This window comes from Capricornis sumatraensis, chromosome 1 (genome assembly GCF_032405125.1).
Source record: "Capricornis sumatraensis isolate serow.1 chromosome 1, serow.2, whole genome shotgun sequence".
Taxonomy (NCBI): Eukaryota; Metazoa; Chordata; class Mammalia; order Artiodactyla; family Bovidae; genus Capricornis; species Capricornis sumatraensis.
This window is the reverse complement of record NC_091069.1, coordinates 4257040-4277675: the sequence shown is the minus strand read 5'-3', so window position 1 is coordinate 4277675 and position 20636 is coordinate 4257040. Positions and strand designations below refer to the sequence as shown.

General features: G+C 45.7%; 1 protein-coding gene across 1 annotated transcript in view; it reads right to left on the bottom strand.

Annotated features, from left to right (window-relative positions):
* The window catches only part of DDX31 (DEAD-box helicase 31), a 73536-nt gene that overhangs the window by 49195 nt on the left and 3705 nt on the right, over nt 1–20636 (bottom strand). The window contains exons 2-14 of the mRNA XM_068991254.1: nt 19455–19711; nt 19272–19347; nt 18247–18290; nt 16876–16946; nt 15930–15994; nt 9513–9557; nt 8170–8211; nt 7306–7370; nt 5669–5788; nt 5435–5541; nt 3827–4062; nt 2909–3085; nt 293–352 (exon numbers count right to left, since the gene is read on the bottom strand). Of these exons, the coding sequence (XP_068847355.1) occupies nt 293–352; nt 2909–3085; nt 3827–4062; nt 5435–5541; nt 5669–5788; nt 7306–7370; nt 8170–8211; nt 9513–9557; nt 15930–15994; nt 16876–16946; nt 18247–18290; nt 19272–19347; nt 19455–19711 (1365 nt within the window). The remainder of the gene's footprint in view (nt 1–292; nt 353–2908; nt 3086–3826; nt 4063–5434; nt 5542–5668; nt 5789–7305; nt 7371–8169; nt 8212–9512; nt 9558–15929; nt 15995–16875; nt 16947–18246; nt 18291–19271; nt 19348–19454; nt 19712–20636) is intronic.

Here is a 20636-nt window from a genome sequence, read left to right as displayed (position 1 = left end):
TTTACAAGTTCTTGGTGGATAGAAATCACCAAGATTCACACATTTTCAGACCAACAGCTGCCACCATTAGTGAGCAAATCGCCAAGTCTTCTGGGCAGTGGCAGCCCGCCACCCGTGGCAGCGGGGTGACAAACCAGGAGGGCAAGGAGACCAGCACGGCCAGTGGCCCCCGGGAACCCTGGTCCCTGTAGGGCCGCTGACTGCAAGGCAAACCGTCCAGAGACAAAAGATTGCAACCACCACCACCACCACCAATTTCCAACCTTCCCCTGGAGCACAGAGCGATACATACCGTGCAAAAAAGAATGCCTGTTTTGGAATGCGTGAAATCTTGAAACACTGCTGTTCTTTCCTACAAAAACAAGAAAAAATAGGGTCTTTATAACTCAGCTCAATGCCAGCTAGGTGGTGGGCTTAGATTCTCACAAGTCTCCCGACTTCCTACTACTATAACCACTTCTAGGCACAGAAAGGTTTTGCCGAGGAAGAGGAAGAAGTGGATTCTTCATATCATCCAACAAGACCCTGTTCCTACAGCACTAGGCTTCTTCCAGACAGAGGCAAATAATGGAGAGCAGCACGTTTCATTAAGATAATGCAGGGAGAGGGGCACACCCTCCAGAGACGGCCAACACCAATAGGGGTGCCGAAGGCAAGTGCCTGCCCTTGGGGGTCCCAACTCAGAATTTATTCTAACACCTTTTCTACAGGTGGTCTGGAGGATGAACAGCAACCAACCTTTCCTATAGAGCAATTTTTTTAAAATTTATTTTTAAAATGATTGTAAAATTGTTAAGAACCATGTCTTAACTGGAGAAAAATATTTCAAGTCAAAGGAAGGAAATGAAATCATTCCACCTCTCAAAGCAAACCACACAGCTGGCAACATCATGAGGCTCCCTCTGAGGGCTCCCAGGTACCAGAGCTGGCCTGCGCTCTACGTGTCTGAACGTACCCGATCTGCCCAGGTACTGTCACCAGCCCCCAGGCCAGGGGGAGAAACTGAGGCATAAGAGGTTAAGGAACTTGCCTCTTAATGTGCATCCACTGTTAGTAAAGGGCTGAACTGGTTTCTGAACCCTGGGAGTTCATGGCTTCTCCGTGGAGTCAAAACCAAAAAAGTTCCTAAGAACCCATGAAACACCTTAAAGGCAGGACATGCTGTATGCAGACATGGAGTAAGGAATACAATGACCAGACCCCTGAGGATTCAGCATGGCCATCAGGAGACAACTCCTTCAAGAGCAGCCCCTCTGTGATGCTCGTAAAGCACTGAGTTGGCCACTCAGGGAGACCACACTGAGATCACGTGGAACAGTGGGCAGGGCAACTAGCCAGGAAGATGTGATGGGCCTGGTTTTAGCTTAGTCCTCGGGACAAGACACTTCACTCGTGTTTAAAAAACGAAATAGAGACCCTCCCTTCAACCTCCTGCCCATCTCACAGGGAGGGTGTGACGGCTAAACACCTAACAAACAGGACAACATGAATAAAATACTAGAAATTACTGAGTGACGAAAAAATTACTTTTTCTGAAAGAGAAGTAACAACAAGGATGGCCCCTGACATGTACTGAGCACTCGGTCTGCACTAACTCAGTGAACCGCCACAACTCCGGAAGTCTGTACAACTGTTCTCTCCACTTTTGAGGCCTGGACACCGAGCACAGAGAGGCCAGATGCTTCCCTGAGGTCACACAGCCAGAGAATGGCAGCCTGCCCCAGCGCACACAGCTGTAAACGCCCTGCTACCCTATGAGATGCACTGTCTGAAACACCCTAACTGCAAGTCCCTAGATGCTCCTGAGCTCACATTCAGCTTCTTCTTTATCCTCACACCTCCTCTGAGGGATGACTCGGGAGAAAAGAGACCTAGAGGACTAGTAAACTGAGTTAAAACACAAACCATAAATGGCATTACATTATGAAATCAACAAACTCAACTGAAATGGGGAACCTGGAGGTAAAACTCAAGAGTTTACAAAACTCATTAAGGCTGGACTATTCAGGACATTTGGCATAGTCTTGTGTTAAGAAGCTGTGTCCTTGAGTGACCTTGAGTAACTTCATTTTTCTGAGTCTCCATTTCCTTAGTTATTAAAACAAAAAAGCAATAACATAAAGAGGGGCTAGACTTGACGGCCTTCTCTGGCTCCAAAAACGCTCTGACTTTCCTAAGGTGGCTCTAGCCAAACCATCCTCTGCTTTCGGGCTCTCCGTTTCCTCAGCCGCCTGGTAGCCTCTCCTCTAGGACAAGCTGGCTCCCTCTTCAAGGCCTGCCTGTCGCTCCTGCCACAGCTCTGGCGAGCTCACCTTGTCCTACATCCTGCTCGACTCCCCGAACGGCTGGCTCGGTGACCAGCCGCGGAATGAGAGTGAACGCAGCTCAGTACCTAAGCACCCAAGATGAAGAGAGTGTTTCACCCTCCTTCCTGCTCAGAACCACTCGCCGCGCGGAGCCCCCGCAGCCCCTGGCGCCCACGTCCTCTCTCGGCCCGAGTGCTCCGAGGGAAAGCTCTGCATCTTGTTGACAGTGACAGCAGTCACGCTCAGCAGTACCATATGGGAGCCACAATTTAGCTCCATTAATGCTCTTAATTTGAAGACATCAAGCCCTAATTACACACTGGGTACTAAAAAGGCAAAAGCCTTCCCTGGTGCCAGCTACTTAGTGGTGCTCTGTTGCCTTAACAGCTGGCAGGGGCAGAGTCCGGCCAAGCCGGCCCGCGTGCTCTGTCAGGTGGAAGAGACCCACTCCTGGAGCACAAGTGAACAGGAACGAGGGGCTCCTCACCACATCCCCCGGGGGAATGGCTGTGTCACCCGCTGTGGCCTCCAGGGGGTCGCCCACTTTAGCCACGCTCTTCCCTGGTCCAGCAGGGTCCCAGTCCGGGGAGGCCAGGGCTCACCTCTTGCTCCAGGGCGCTGTGCAGCCGCAGGAATTTTAACGGCGTGGAGGTGGCTGGCAAACGCTCTGGGGCCAGGGCCCCTGAGTCGCTCAGCAGGGTCTGGAGGAAGAGGGTGTAGTGGAACTCCACCAGCTCGCAACTTGAGAAGAAGACGATCACCTTCTGGTCTCTCTCAAACTGCGCGGACACAAAGGGGGGAAAACACCACCACGTATTTTTAAGATCAGGTGACGCTAAAATGAATCTCTCTGTAAAACACGTGGGCAGGCTGGCCCCGAACTGCAAACAGAGGTGACAGATGGCTTTGAATTATTTTTTAAAACAACACTGGTCCGCCACACTATTCATACAAAGAATGCAGGACAGGAAAATGACTTAGCTGCCACCTCAAACAGGCCTCCTGCATCTGAGAAAACAAATACGCTTCAGAGCTAAGCTGATGTGAGCTCGGCCTCCCTTACTCACTCAGAGCTTGCCACGCACAGCCCTCCTCATGGGGACCCTGAGATCGCAGGCAGTCTAGAAGCTGCACCCTCAAGCCCTTCCACGTACTATTTTTCCATGTACCAGAAAGTTATCACGTGAATCCAGTAAACACACAAATAGGATGAGTCTCTAAAAACACGCACACAGACCCATGTAATCTGGCTCACATCCGGCATGCTTCAACCACGTGACGTCTCTGGTGTCAGTCTAGGACTGGTCTATGAGGCAGATCTCAAGTTGCACACAGTGAACCTTGAGTCCTTACTGCAATTCTAGAACCACTGACTGAGAAGATCTCTGCTATGGCCTGCACTCGCCACCACAGTGGAGCTGGGAAACTTCACGTGCATCTCAGTTCACTGACCTCCATACCTGACGTAAACAACACTGTGGTCCTTTCAGGATCAGGTCAGGCCCAGCCCTCAGACCTACCTTGCACTTCTGCAGGATGAAGGCCGCCAGGCAGACGAGTCTCAGCTTGCTGGGGACCACCACCACATGCTGCTCGAGACCGTCTGGGATGGCGAAGCTGTCCAGCTCGTCAGTCGCCTGTGGAGGAGAAGCTTCGAGAAAGGCCTCGCTCTCTGGGCTCGACGGGTCGTGGCTCTCATCCAGGACGGAGATGCTGACGGGGTCGTGTAAACTGATGTCAGCTAGCCGTGCTACACCTTTCAGAGAAAGCGAGAAGGAACAGCTGACAGGCGTGTGCTGTACAACCGCCACATCCGCACACCCCCGACACCACACATCCAGGCTTACTAAGAAATCCCTGATGGGTACCTCCAAATGCTAACACTGATCTGCCCCACTGTCAGTCTCCCAGGGATCCACCAATTTCTTCCCAGGGTCTAAAAATCCATATACACCACCAATGTTTCTAAACTCTGACCTGTGGAAGACCACTGTAACAGATGTCTGCCCATCACTCCCCAGAAAGGCTTCGGTGGTCAAGCAAATTATGGAAATCCTGATAAAAAGGTTTCCTGGGATTCTTTCATAGGGCTTCCCGTGTTTATAGGCCTTGTCAGGACCTTTACTTGTGTGACTGTGCCCATGAACCTCCTAGAGGGGGTAGGAATGTGTGGCATTTCCCCCACTCTTTGAGCACAGAATCCCTTTTTCACGGATTCTCTCTTAGGTCACTGCTAGTTGGAACACACTCTGAGAACTGCTGGTAGGGCAGGTGGATGGCGTCTGATACATGTGCACTGGCTGGTAAACCAGGTCAAACAGGAACACGGGAGCTGAAGCGCCCTGCAGTGCTCTGCGTGCAGGGGATCCTGGTGGAGCCTCAGTGCTCCCATCTACGACAGAGAGCTAAGAAGCCCCATCTCACGAGGATGGAAAGACAGAAATGAGTTCACGGAATGTACTTTTCAGGTTTAATTTAAAAAGAGCCTTAAAAGTCCCAGCTGGGCTTCCCTGGTGGCTCAGTGGTAAAGAAACCGCCTGCCAATGCAGGAGATGTGGGTTCAATCCCTGGGTTGGGAAGATCTCCTGGAGAAGGAAATGGCAACCCACTCCAGTATTCTCGCCTGGAAAATCCCAAGGACAGAGGAGCCTGACGGTCGCAAGAGTTAGACACGACTGAGCAACTAAACACCACCGTAGTGTCTTTAGGAGAAAGGCAGGATGATGATACTTAGAAATGTGCTAGCAGAGAGGTCACCTCCTTCAGGATAGGAGCCCTGCCCTGAGCGGGCAGCACCTGCCATCACAACCTTTAGAGACCACCAGCCTCCTCCTACCTCCACACTGACTTGAGTGCCAGCAGCCTCTCCCTCCCGCGAGGGTGCTGGACCTGGGACCTGCCCTTTCTCCTTCTGCCCAGACGCCAGGGACCGGAGAGTCAGGATGCGGGGGGAGGAGGCCGGGCACGCAGGACATGCGGTTTGGAGAGCAGTCCTCTCAGGACATCTTCCTCCTTGCCTCCCCGGCCCCTACCTTGAGGCTGAGAACCAAGCCAGGCAGACAGCCGAGGGGCAGCTCATGTCTAGCCCCTCCTCTTCACTGAGAACAAAGAGTCTCTTTTCAACTCACCTTCCGTGAGCGTTGCAGACAGCAAGACGTTCTGTCGTTCCTGGCACTCAGCATTCACAGCGTTGAGGATCACCGTGAGGTCCTTTTCAAAACCCAAATCCAAGATTCTGTGGTTTCAAGGAAGGAGTTTTAATCTCCATGAATACATGGAATGCTACAGGGCTCCAGAAGTTTCAGTGAAGACCCAGCAACAGCCCTTTCCCTTCACCTCTCATGCTTCCCGGAAGGGCTCACCTGTCTGCTTCATCCAGAATCAGCCAACGGATCTGACGGAAATGGATGTTCTTGGTGGATTTTATATGATCCACCAGGCGCCCAGGAGTGGAGATAAGGATATTTATTCCTTTTCGGAGCCTGTTTAAAAGTATACATCACAACAGAAAGTAAATCTGACAGAGCCGCATCAATGGCAGACACAGCGAAAGGGTTAAGGAAGACAGTTTCCTGGCCAGAGCCACGGTGCCCCAGTCTGAGTCATGGCAAACACGACAACAGGGAGATACAAAGATACATTTAGGTTTTAGCTTTTCCCTGCAGTTTCCCTTTCTTGCAGAAAATAACTGTAAGTGCTGAAATTCTATTAAAATCGTAAAACCGTAAGTCTCAAACGAATCTTTACTATATAACCCAATACCCTTTATCTGATCCACAGATGCTTTCTAGAACATTCCAGATTGTCACCTCGCTTGTGCCAGGGAATCCCTTTACATGAATGAGTCATCCCATGTCAATGTGCTCTAATGGCTGGAAGGTTTCTTACGTTGAATCCTTGTTGTAACTTCCAGGCAATGTACCCCACCTTGCCCCATAGACTAGGCAGAACAAATTTAACTTCTTACTCCCCAGACGTCCTTTATCCCATCAGCCCGCGGTAATAAAAGTGTACAGTTTTCAGCTGAGTACATTTTCCAGCTGCCCTTGTCATTAAATGGACGCATGGCTATGTTCTAGCAATAAGATATGTGGAAAAAGGAAAGATGCAAATCCTATCAGTACCTTTAGAAGAAGGAGGTATGGCAGGAAGCTAAATATAATGGCTCGAGCTCCAACAACTACCTAACACTATGAGGAAAGATTGAAAACAAAAGCCTCACTTAATGACACAAAAAACACAGAATGAGCCAGGGATGCTCACGCTGGTGCACGCACCATGCCAGCCAGCTTCTTAAATGTGAAAGAAAAAGAAAAAAAACTTCCATATCATTTGTGGCACCGTTGCTGTTATTTACGGTGGAGTGGAATCTCATCCTAGCCAATATTTGAAGAGTTCACGTTTAGTATCTGCTCCTTGGTTACACATCACACACAGGGCTGGACGTAACTACTAAGCATGAGGCTACAATAAAATAAAAACGTCTTCAAGAGAATGCAGACAATTTGGGATGTACTTTTTGCAACAATTTTCTACTGACACCCATGACCAATTCTAACACAGAATTACAAATAAATGTATTTGGGTATAAAAAGCAAGATGTAAAGCATCATGTAGGTTTATAATCTTGTTTTTGTAAAATCAAACAACAAATTCCCAAACTCCCAATGTCACAAAAGGGAGTCTAAGGTGATGTATCCTTAGCAAGGGGGACCATGGATATTGGGGGATGGGAGGGATTGAGGGTGCGAGTTAAGAAAGTAAGGAGCTGTCACTGATCACATCAAAAGGGAGCCACTGGTAGGCTCATCAATATTTAAAACAAATAGCACTGTTTAGAACGATCCCTCACGGGGACTCGAGCTGTCTGTACATCCTGGGACTAGGAACCACCGTCTGGGACAAGGCTCTCCCCAGACTGAGAAGGGCCAAAGTCTTACAGAAGAGGAAGACAGGGCAGATTGAAAGAGGAATTAACAACAAACAAAACTCTCCCTACCTGGCCTTTTCTGATTTTCTCTTCTCTCCTCCCATTAACACTCCAGGCACAATCCAGGTAAACGGCTACAGAAAGACATCAGACCATAATCAATGTGAAGCCCCGTTTACAGAACGGAGCCTAACTGCAAATTCCTGCTCCTTCCGGAAGTTGGGAGGGAGAGCTTCTCAGGGCAGGAGGCAATACTGTGCAGACACAGTTCCGAGCCATTGCCAGGCCCGTGGTTACCAGCACTAACTTAAATTACAACTATTCAACTAGCTTCCGACGCTGCGAGAGAGGAATATGAGCTTTTTAAATGATTCAAGGAGCTTCTCTGCCTTTCCCCATAGAGCCTGAACTGAAAAAATGTTTCAGTGAGTCTACTGCCATTTTTTATTTTTTCCTTTTTGGTTAAGATCAAACCCAAACAGAATGCTTCCTCATTGCCACCCATGATGAAAGAAAAGGAGAGATCAATTCTCATTATAATTTGGTGGGCTGGCAGGCTTTGCCTTGGAAGCTCTCTCTCTCTTCATTCTGAAACAAACCCTGCTTGCAGCCTGTTAAGTTGCTTTCACTGGATCACCTTAAGGTTGTACCTGTGAAGCTCTGTACATAGCTTGCTAGTGACGACGATGAATAGATTATAGGAATGGAAGTACCAGGAAACATCAGTAAACTCGCTAAGCCAGAAATCAGTGATTCATAGGTTTACATCAACAAAAACCTACAAACTGTACCTGGGGAGAGCAGAGACAACCAGGGAATGGAGGGACACTGGAGTGATTCCTAGCTCTTTGAAAATAAAAAAAAAGACTGTGGGATCTCTTTCCTCAAAAAGTCGGGAAAAAAAGACGAAGCTGAACTCGTGGCTTGCCTTACCTTAAGCAGTTTCTGGACAGTATCAAAGCTTTGCAGAGCCAGCTGTAAACATGAAAAAGTGAGAAATGATGAGCAAGATCCCGCCCTTCCTTTTCATTTATTTTTAAAAATTTAGACAGTGTGAAGTGATAAGGATGCAACCTAGGACCTCAAGCCAGGATTTAAAAAGTCCTATGCACAGGATCTCCTTGGGAAATACATCTTGTTCTCAGGCCGATGCTGAAACCTGTCAGTCTGGAGAGTCTATTTCTTGGACAGACGCAAACACAGTGTCCTGGGCTCCCTCTGCTGGCTCAAATTCCCAGAGTACCGGGCAGACAGGTACCGTCTATGGTGCATAAAGATGGAAGAAAATGAAGCAGAGGCGACCTGAATCTGGCTCCCTCTGGAAAGAGAGAACGTAGTATGTGTGAAGGGGTATGGTGACGCAACAGGCTAGCCTTGGGGTCGCTGCTGTAGAGGTGACATGACTATTTCCTAATGTTGGGGCAGAGCAGCAGCTAAAGACAGAGATGATCATTTCCCAAGTTTATTAAGGGGGCCAGAAATAACACAGAAACCAACAAGCCCAGTGGAAATCAGAGAAAGAGAAAATAAATGTAGGTTACAGCCATTAACAACCATCAACAAAGCCTCTACGTAATCCCTTTATCCAAGGAAGATACACAGTTTCCATGTGTTTAGTATTCATGAAGCATCCCAGGGAAGCGGCGAGGTTGCTGCTGTAAAAATTTAAATAGCTCCATGCCTGCTCCTTCACTGGATGGAGCTGAGACAGGGCACTGCAGGATATACAAAAGGCTGGGCTGAAACATCCATCGCCGAGATCTGTTCTCTGCAAGGAAGTGATTGGCATTTGATACAGGAAACAAACATCCTGATCTGCAATTGCCTCCACAGGCAAATAAAATAAACTGGATAGAAGAGATTTCCACCAAGAAAGAAGAAAAATATCAAAAAGCTTAACTTTCAGAAACAAGTAAAAATTAAAAAAAAAAAAAGGTTCATTTTTAGGGTCAACTGCTTTTAATTTTTAATTAAGTTATAAAAGAAAAAAAATGTACAAAAATGCAATTATTTTAATTCCTTTTAAAAGAAATCTATAATGTCATTAGTTTTTAGATAATAGAAAAACACTTCTCCAAAACCAAAAACTTCTGGTTTCTAAGACTACTCAAATTTTTCTTATTGTCAGGAACCAGAGGATGGTTCCCTGGCAAAGGAAAAGAGTGCGGTGATTGGTGCAGTAGGGAGAAAAATAGACAAAACACTTGAACCTTATTCAATGATATTGCTGAAAGAACTTGCTTATCAGCACACACCCCGAAAGTGGGACTGCTTACCTCTCTTGTTGGCACTAGTATCAGAGCGTAGGGGCCATCACCACGCTGTTGAACAGAAGGAAAGAAATGCCATGAGTTGAATGAACACAGGTCATAGGAATCTGGAGATATTAAGGGTAGCCACTTGTAAACATCAGGAGCAGTCTTCTTAAAGAAAGTGATAAGACGGTCCACTGTGCCTGGGCTCAGTCGCTCAGTGTGTCTGACTCTCTGCGACCCCGTGGACTGGAGCCCGCCAGGCTCCTCTGTCCATGGGATTCTCCAGGCAAGAGTACTGGAGTGGGTTGCCATTTTCTCCTCCAGGGCATCTTCCCAACCCAGGGGTCGAACCCAGCTCTCCCTGGGATTCTATATAGTCTGAGCCGCCAGGGAAGCCCATTATCATGGAACAATGATCTAGAAGTCCTGACCCATGCAATCAGACAAAGAAATATGCATGAATCTGGAAAGTAGGAGGTAAAGTTGTCATTATTAGCAGATGATATTTTATCCTAAAGAAAAAAAAAGCTTAAGAAATCACTTGAAAATCTATTACAGAAAGACAATTCCGTCAACTAGCTGAATGTAAAATTAATATATAAAAATTAATAACCTTCCAATGCAGAAAGTTAGATGGAACCATGTTTGGGAATAGCAAAAAAAAAAAACCCATAAAAACTACACTTCACAAAAATACAATAAAAAAATGTTAAATACCTCTGAGGAACATAAAGTTTAAATAAATGATTCTTGGATAAGAAGACTCAATATTATTAATAAGCTAATCTCCCTAAATCAATCCATAAATGTAATACAATTCTAATAAAAATGTCATGAACATGCATATTTATGCATATATAAAATGTCACAAATATACATATACATGCATATAAAAAATAATATACATAACCAGATAAGCTGATTTCAAAGTTCACATGGAAAAACAAATGTGCAGGAATAATCACGATATTTCTGAACATCAAGTGTTAAAACAACTTAAATCTGCAGTAGTTTTTTAAAAATTGATGCTAGCACATAAGAGATTATAATAGCAAATACAGTCCAGAATTAAATCAAATACATATAAAAAGTCAGGAAATACAGTAAGGGGCAATTTATATCAGCAATGAAAAGATGAACAATTTAAATGCCCTTTTAAAAGTAAGCTAGAAAAATAAAGTTGGAGTTAAGTTGGCCTTTTTACAGATGACATAAAACTCAGAAACTATCAAACATGAAGAATTTTATTACACAAAAAATTTAAAATTTCACAATGAAGAAGTAATACCTAAACAAAATTGAATCAAATAACATGGGGAAAAATATGCCATACGTAAGAGAAAGGACCATTTATTAGTTTATAAAGGTTTGTAATTCAACTAAAAATAAAAATAAAAACCCCATCAACTCAAACAGAAAAATGGAGAAGGGCGTAACAGTTAATTTATGGAAATAATAACTCAAAATATGACTTTTAAACATGTGAAAAGATGCTCAACTTTACTCCCAAGAGAAATTCAAATTAAAACTATGACACAATATTTTTCCCGTCAATGAGCAAAAATAAAACAGCTGACAGTGTTGATAAAGGCACAGGGACACAGAAACTCTTGTACACTGTTGGTGGGAATGAAAATTGGTATAACTCCTTTTAAAATCAATTTTGGCATTATCTACCAAATAAAAATACAAATTCCATTTATAAGAATTTCTCAAAAAGATTCATAAGTGTGTGTAAAGAAGTTGTTTAATTGCTTTGTAGCAAAATGTTGAATACAACATGAATTCCATCAATGAGGGAATGAGTCAATAATTTATGGTACAAACATATAGTGGAATACTAGAAGGCCATAAAAAAAAAAAAGCAGGTCAACACAGTAATGATAAGAAACCATCCCCAAAACATATTAAGTGAAAAAAAGCAAGGCAAAATCATGCATAGCAAGCAACCATTTCTGTATCAAACAAACAAAAACTTCAGCCAAAGTGGGGGGAACTCTGCATACTCAGATTAACTTTACACTCAAAGAATATCCCTGGCAGGGTAAACGAGAAGCTGCTGCTAAGGACCACGCTATCCTAAGAGCTGTGCCATTTGGGCCAAGGGGCAGTAGAACGACTCACTGAGCACTGCATGTTCTCTGGTACTCTTCAAGAGATTTTTTTACCATGGGCTTCCCTGGTGGCTCAGAGGATAAAGCGTCTGCCTGCAATGCAGGAGACCCAGGTTCAATCCCTGGGTCGGGAAGATCCCCTGGAGAAGGAAATGGCAACCCACTCCAGTATCCTTGCCTGGAGAATCCCATGGACAGAGGAGCCTGGCTGGCTATAGTCCACGGGGTCGCAAAGAGTCGGACATGACTGAGCGACTTCACTTTCACTTTCTATACATTATATCCATAAATAACAGTAACAATGATAGAAGAAAACAAAGTAATCTGAAAAGAGTCCAGTGGTGCCCTGCGTCTCCAAAGTGCTGGGACACAGGAGGAACCAAAACTCTGTTAGGGAACTTCCCTGGTGGTCCAGTGGCTAGGACTTCACCTTCCAATGCAGGGGGTGTGGGTTTGATCCCTGGTCAGGGAACTAAGACCCCACATGCCTCGCAGCCGAAGAATCAAAAGAGAAAACAGAAGCAATATTGCAACAAATTCAATAAAGGCTTTAAAAAAATGGTCCACATCAAAAAAAAAATCTTGGGAAAAAAAAAAACACATTAGTGTAGAAGCTAAGCACAGATTTAGTGGCAAATTAAATTACAAGGATGGTTTTCATGTTTTGCATAGGAAATATTTACCCACAAGGAGAAAAGATTTGGAATTCAAACTAGGAGTGTCTGTACTCAACATCTTTGCAAGACGGCACTGAAGCCCGGGCGGGGAACAGTAAACATGTTAGTACAACGGTATCAACACCGCAGCGTTAGAGATTCTGACATTTCAAAAGGTGTTACTACACAGAGAAGAAGAAAGAACAATCCGTTCCTCGCAAGGCAGAAGGGAGTGAGGAAGGATGGATGGGATGTTAAAAAAAAAAAAAGAGAGCCCAAGGAGCTGAAAGCGTGGAAACACAGAAAATTGGTCCATTCTCGTCCCATCACTACAGTAATTGAAGACTCTGCTGGGTGCCTTGAATTCGCTGCTCCCTCCAGACGGGTTTTTAAGAGGCTGGATCCGTTTACATTGAACCACAAGGGCCTATATTGAACATTACTTGAAATAAATTTGGGCTTGGAAAACCATTTCTACAGAATACTTCCATCTTTAATAGAATGAGCTGTTATTGATATTAAAAAAATACTTGAGTAAATAAAAGCAATGACATACACGGCTGGTTACTGCTCTGAATATAAGCAATTCAGGACACTGCCCTTCACACAAGTCCACGTTGCTGACGACGAGGACACTGAGCGGGCACGTACTGTTGCCAGGATCGGGGAAGCAGGGCTCCACTCTCCTGGTGCAACAACCTTCCTTAATCCTGGCAACCCCAGGACATAGGCTCCCCGTGATTTCCCCTGGGCATACAGGGATGGAATGATGCGCTCAACGTCTCACTCAGACCCAGGTTCTGAGCAGAGCCCCACCACGCTGTCCACTCTAGGAACACAATTACATCTCTGCTGTCCTTAGTTCACAGGTCCAGGAAATGAGTCAGCTGCGCTGGAACTGTGGGACCCACGCCAACTCAGATATACGCCCAAACCCTGCAACTTTCCAAGAAGGAAAAAACCCTCCACTGTCTACAGACGTTCTCCTGGAGTATCTAAAGGGCTGAGACTTTACCGCACTGACCTAATAATTCATATTTCTTCTCTAACCTGTACCAGGTACAATGTGAAAGCCCTTGTATGAATCCCAGCACTCCGAAGTACCCAGCGGAAGGAAACACCAGTCGTCCACAGGAAACAGAATTCTCACTCATCCACCTCAGAGAACACCAGTATTAGTTTGAAGTGTCTTTCTCATCTCTGAGTGTGCACGCACACATGTATGTGCATATACACCACCATCAGTTATGAAACTGGACTCTCATTATACACACTGCTTTGGAAACTCCCTTTATTAACACAGCAAGAATGCCTATCAAGTTCACAAAGAGGAACTGAAGAAAATATCACTTCCAATAACTACATAAGGTTCTGTCACTTGAATGATTGTGTAGGATTTGTTTCATTGACTTAAAATCATCTAAATAAAGTTTAAATAAATTTGAACATGTTCATTCTGAAATAATTTCGGGCTTACAAAAAACTACACAAATAGTTCAAAGAACTCCCTTATCCCCTCCTCCCAGCTTCCTTATATGACATTGATTCTCAAAATCATTACGTTAAGATCTTATGGAAAAATCTGAACAAACCTTTGGGCCAACCTGATACACTGGAAATTAACACTGAATCAATATTATCAGTTAATCTATAGACCTTATTCAAATTTTGTTAACTGACTTTCTAACACGCCTTTTTCCAGACTCAGATCCAATTCAGGGCCACACACAGCACTCGGCTGTCATGTTTTTTTCATCTCCTTTACTCTGGGGTAGAGCTTTAGTGTATCTTTGTCTTCTGTGACCTTAATACTTTTGAAGAGTACTTGGCAGTTGCTGTGTAGAATGTGTTTTGACTTGGCTTTATTTGATGTTTGTGATCAAATTAGAATTGTGCATTTTTGGCAAGAAAACCAGAGAAGGACTTCCTTTGTGGCTCAGTGGTAAAGAATCCAGCTGCCAATGCAGGAGACACAGGCTCAGTCCCTAACCCTGGAAGATCCTACATGCCACGGAGCAACTAAGCCCACACACCACGACTACTGAGCCTGTGCTCAGAGCCTGGGAGCTGCAACCACGGAAGCCTCACACTACACCTAGAGAGCAGCCCCACCTGCCGCAACCCTGTGTAACAATGGAGACCCAGCACAACCAAAAACAAACAAACAAACAACAAAAATATAGGAAAATTAAAAAGAAAAAAATACATACATGAAAGAAAACCAGGGAAGTACAATTTTACCCTTCATACCCCTAGCAGGAGACCTGTGAGGTCAACACAACCCAGCACTGGTGAGGTCCCCCGTGACCACGTGGCTGAGGTGGTGGCAGCCAGGCTCCCCACCATCAGGCTACCATTGTTTCCTCTATTTCCTGGAAAGATAACTTGAGTGTGTAAACATCCCACTTTCATCACACTTTAATCCACTCACTCTCGCATCTCTGGTGACTCCTGCCTGAAGCAGTATCACTGCTTGCTACATGATGAAGTCCTATACGAATTCACCGGAATGCTACTGTAAGGAAGGGCTTCCCCTTGTCCCATCTGTTTAGCCAATAATTCATTTGTGTCAGTTTGGACTCAGGGTATTTGTTTTAGACTGTGGACAGGAACCCAACACTATCATTATTTATTTTGTCACTGCAATAACAGGAAGGCCCGACACACATCCAATTCTGCGTGCCCAAACCAAGGAAAAAAGTGACCAACCAGCTCTTCTCATCTGCCTGTGAACTACTCCACTTCCTATTTCTATTCTCACCGTTTCCTCTCAACTCAGAATAACCAGGGTGTATTTGTGAGATTCCAAGTTGGGTTCTGAGATGATACTGATGCCCATGGAACACGGCACTCCTGTGGCCTCCTCAGGATCCATGCCAAGGAACCTAGTTCTGGCCCCTCTGGCCCAGGTGCTAAGTGGGTCCCTCTTTCACAACTAAACAGAGGCCCAAGAAAATACGAAACATAAGGCGGCCCAACTGTCACATTCACTAACGGGGTGCTTCTTTTCACTTCTACTATTCATGCCAAATCCCTGTTTTTAATACAATGCTAACCTTTTCTGGTAAGAAGAGCTTGGCCCCTGGAGCCAAAGAGAATGGAGAAGGAGACCCAACTTTAGGCTCACTCCCCGCATGGCCTTAGAATGGTATTTAACTTCAAGTCTCCTTGTTTTTTTTTCAAATTGAGGTAACAGTAATTCCTTCCAATTCAGTGCGATTAGGGCAGTTAGCAAGCCAGGAAGATAACCTGAGCAAAGCATACAGCACCATGTCTGACACAGAGGTAGCATCTTACAAATGTTCCCTAGTAGACCTGCTGGAATGACTGTTACAGTTGTCTATTATTTGTTCTATTTTTTATTCTATCTCCCACTCTGGGCACAATCTTTAGATGCAACATGCTTATATAGTAAATGAATTCAACAGAGATAGGAAAACAAAGCTAAGTGAAAAGATTTTACTGCTTTGGTTCAGTCTGATGGTTTCATATGCACCATGAACAATAACAGAAAAAATGCACTTTCTTTTGTTTTTTGGCCTTGTCGAGCAGCTTGTAGGATATTTGTTCTCCAACTAGGGACTGAACCCAGGGCCCTGGCAGTGAAACTCCAAGTCCTAACCATTGGACCGCCAGGGAACTCCCAGAAAGACAGCCTTCCTACTCACCTGTATTTTGGATTGCATTGCTTGAAGAGACTGGACCACAGGGATGCAATAGGCAAGAGTTTTACCTTTTAAAAGAGGACAAGAGGAATTAAAACCAGAGCCTGAGGACGTCAGAAAACCAAAGACAGTAAAGGAAACTGGCACTGCTCTGAAGTCTGGGGATAGGAAAAGTGCACTCACATTCAGGGGAAAATGGAAGGCACCTGTCTGTCACAGCTCTGCTCTGTGAATGCAGTGCTTCTAATAAGCCTGCAGCTTCACTCCTTTAACGTCTAACAAAGAAGACAATGACACACTCCCCAGATCTCACAGAAGCTCAGCTCAGTGAATGTCCCTAGGAACTAGAGAAGCTCCCCTCCCCGGGGTCACCCTCAACCTCTCAAAGGAGCTTCTGAAGGCAGAAGTGTCCTCTGGGGTGCTTTCACGGTCAGGAGCCAGTTGGAAGCCCAGAGCCGGCCTCCAGAAACCAAGGAGAAACCACGGATGGCAAAACCCCTGGACAGTGGCTGAGCGGGGGCGGAAAGGACAGCTGACCTGCTCTTACAGGCACAAAAGGTCAGAAAAGCCCTTCCAGACTGTTTTGGAACAAAACCAGTGTTCCGTGATTGAGCACAACAACTGGCATCTGATCAGCGCGTGTTCATGGGAAGAGTGCTTTAACACCAGAAAAAAAAATTCACTGCCACTGGAGTGAAGATGGACGGCTCTAGCCATAGATGGTGGGACCAGGTGGAGCCCTGGGAGGGGCGCTGAGAAATGACCGTGGAACCTGACTCCCTTCTGATCATTCCTGATCTGGTCCCATTGATCATCCCTTTCCTTTCAGGGCTCTGATCAGAAGCAAGCACGGGCTCCCCTCCCCCCACCAAACAAAGCAGCCACCATCATCAACAGACAGCTCACCACATGACTGTGGAGGAAGGGCAGAAATCAACTGATGACTGACCTGAGCCCGTCTGGGATCGCACGAGGGCATCTCTGCCTTCCAGCAACACGGGGATGCTCTGCTTCTGAACGCTTGGGCCGCCCGAAAGAAAGAGCACATGCTTACCTATGATGTACTTACTACCTGCCCAGGTTTACAGGCAGAGACACAAGATCCACAGAATGCAACTGCCCCAGGCTCTATGTCACCTTGGAGGTCACCTGAACAGTCATAGGAAGGGCTGAGAAACCCTTGATGGTTAGAAGGGCAAAACCCTAGTTAAATTTTTGGAACTTTTGGGGCTGAAAAAGTTGAGGCAGCCCAGAGATTGGCTGGTATGCTACACTAATTAAAAAGAAAAATGCGACCGGCATGATGACAAGCTGGAGCCACCACAAAGCATATCACATTATCTTCTGAACCAGGGAATACGAAGCAATAAGACGTTATGGAAAGACTCCCAAGCAGAAGAGAGAAAGGGGGACTTGTGAGCCCCGCAGACAGCCAGGAATTGCTGCCCATTCTCTAGAAAACCAAATATGACTGCCAGACATGGTAAGATGTGTGTCCAGGTGTGTATTCAAAAACAAACAACTAAAATGACAAGGTCTTCCTGCGCAGTATAGGGAACTAATGTCCTGTGATAAACTACAACGGAAAAGAACATGAAAAGGAATATACATGTGTATAATTGAATCACTCTGCTGTAACAGCAGAAATTAAGACATTATAAACGAATTCTATTTCAAGAAAATTAAAAAAAAAAACTGAAAGGATGTGGAAATCACATTTGATTGCTAAAACTGAACAAATCAGTAACAAAGGGGCTCATTTTTTCTTTGATACTTTTACTAACAGTTCCAAGTGACGGGCAACATTAAAACGTGCATGAGCACACATACTCAAGGCTGGTAGGGGCTGGGGGGCGGGGGTCATTTTTGCTCCAGACCTCTCCCTCCCACTACTCCATTTCCATTTTCCAGGAGTTGTCACTAGCATTTAAAATCTTTTTTTCAGCATCCCATTACATCCAACCAAGTATTTACTCCTATCTTGCAGCTGACTCTACTTCTTACTACTAAGAAATGACAAGATAAATTTTGTATTTTAGACAAATTATTTTCAAGCAGCACAGACCACAGTGGCATCCCACGCAGACCACCTGTGGACGAGAGACCTCTTAAGAGTTTAGAGCTGAGGGTGGCAGGGATGGAGACCCAGTCCCACGTACTGCGTGGGGAAGCCGAGTGGTTACCAAGCCCTCAGGGGTTAATAACCTGGCATTGCTCTCTAAGCCAAGACATGAGTTTGCTGTCCTCCAGGGACAATTCAGATTTTATTTGCTTATACCCACTTAAATCCTGAGAAAATCAAGTGACCTGGAACTCTTACCTGGTCATACTAGACATTTTTAAGACTGTATTTATCGTGGAAATCTAAGAGAAAAGACAAAAAATAAATTAAATACTTCATATAATTTTTTTGGTATAAATACATTTAATGCAAATAAGGATGCAAAGAAGGGGAAAATACTGGGGTAAAAACTGATCATCACAATCCAATCAAGTTCCTCCAAACCAATGGTTCTCAACTAGGGGTGGCTCTGCACGCTGCTTCCCCGCCAGCTTGCCCAGGACGTGTGGCAACATCTGGAGAAACTGCTGGTTGTTACAACTGGGGAGCGGGGATGCTCCTGGCAGTGGGTGAGCACAGGACCTGCCAAACATCCTACAACACGAGGGGCAGCCCCTGAGACACAGAGGCCCCATCTCCCAGCGCGCACAGCACCCAGACGCGGAGAGCCGCTGCACTCTGCGCTGAGAATGCGAGCACAGGGAACCTGCCCGGAAGCAGCAGCAGGTGAAGCCATGACCGTCTGAGCCAAGAAAAGCTGGACTTCCCAGAAGTGGATGTACTTTTCTTGCCTTACTCGTAAACACGCCCGGAACACTCACTCATGGCTGTCTGGGTTTCTTAAGTGTCCATGTTCTAAAAGACCCTTCTTCCTTCAGTTCTTTATAACTCCCTTAATAGCAAGACAACAATTCATCCCCCTCTCCTAGGGTCACTGTGACAGTGGCCACCCAAAACAGTCTTGATGCGTATTTATCCAGTAATATGAGGCGGTCTTCAAGTCAAGCAAGTGGAGTCCCAGTCCTAACGTGAGTTAGGTGAGCAAAAAACAAAAAAGGGGGGTGGACTGGGGTAGGGGTGAGGACAGTGAACAGATTCCTAAGCTCACATGAACTGTCCTGGAAAAGCGTCTTATCAATCTGAGTTTAGCTGGGTACCTGGAGCAGATAAAACCCTTCTTTGATTTTTTTTTTTCTTCCTAGAACTGTCACTTCACAGACATTCTGAATGAACACACAGACCCTCAAAATCGAGACACCCAGAAAACAAGGAGGGACACTTACGAGATGTGGGTGGAGGTCCAGGGCTTGAAAAGCATCTGAAGTGAACACCTTCTCTTGCACCTGCTTTACTACAGGTCTGCAAATAACGAATAAGATGCAGGCCATCAGTTCCAAGAGACAAAGAAAAGGGCAGAAGACACTTAATACCTTTCGTTCCCGCAGGGCGTCCGCCCCTGGCCATACCTGGGGAGTTCCGGGATCTCAGGGTTATTTTTGAACAGCGATGAAGTCTTGGCGCCCGGCTTCTGCTCCTGGTCTCCGTCCCTCGCGCCGGCTGAGGGCTTCTTGGGAGAAAACGTCCTCTGCGCCTTCCCCTTCAGGGTCCTGCGAGTTTCTTTCGCGGCAGTTTTCTTGGCCGGGAGAAAAGAGGCTTTGCTCCTCCGTTTCGCTGGGGGAGCCTCGCTGGACGCCTGGCATTTTCTTTTGGTGGCTGCTGCTTGCTGCGTTGTTCCCAAAAGGAAAGAGCAACAAGAGATGCGTCAGTCCATGAAGACAGACCTCAGAGTGAAGCCTGACTGCCCACAGAATTGCATCTCTCCCTGCAGAGATCATTACTACCCATATGTCAAGCGAGTTTAGGGTATGCAATCAGATTCTTTAACTCGGCCCTTTTTTCCCCCAAAGGGAAAAAAAAAAAAAACCCACAAATCTCAGCTGATACATCTACCAGACCTTACCAATCGTCTTAACCTCTACTTCCACCAAGATCATCAAGAGAGAGACATTTTTCAGGCTGAATGTTAACAACTGGAGTCTGTTTGCAGGGAAGGGAGGACCCACCTAGTGAAATGTGCAGCTAAGGTGATCCAAATCCCTAGGAATCCATTTACACGGCAAGCACGGGGAAGACGAGCGATGAATCTTGCCTCTCTCTACCAACAAAGCCCATTGCTTACTGCACGTGCCCAGGAAGCGGAAACCTTCATTACTGCCTAGCCTGAGCGCCTGGATGGCTGTCATTCTCTGCCCTCATGCTGCTCCCCCAGATTCAGGGGGTTTGGAGACGATTCCTCCTCCCAGCTTCCATTCCAAATGAGAATTCTGCTCCATCCATCACCTCCATTGCAATTATTTCCAACACTTCTCGCCTTTCCATTCCCCATCTGATCACCGATTATGGGCTACAACACGAGATTATTTTCTTGCCTGTTGCTTCTTATTTCCATAACATGAATGTTGTTAAATGCATGACGTCCAAACTTCCCCTAGGAGAAGAATATCCAATTCCTCTATTTTCCTTGACCTTCTCGTCCAATTTACATTACACATGAATATACAAACATCCCCTGAGTAGCTGGGGCTCACTATTCTGGAGTTCTGGTTTCCCTTGGCACGTGCCATCTTCCTCCTGGCTTGAGATCAGGA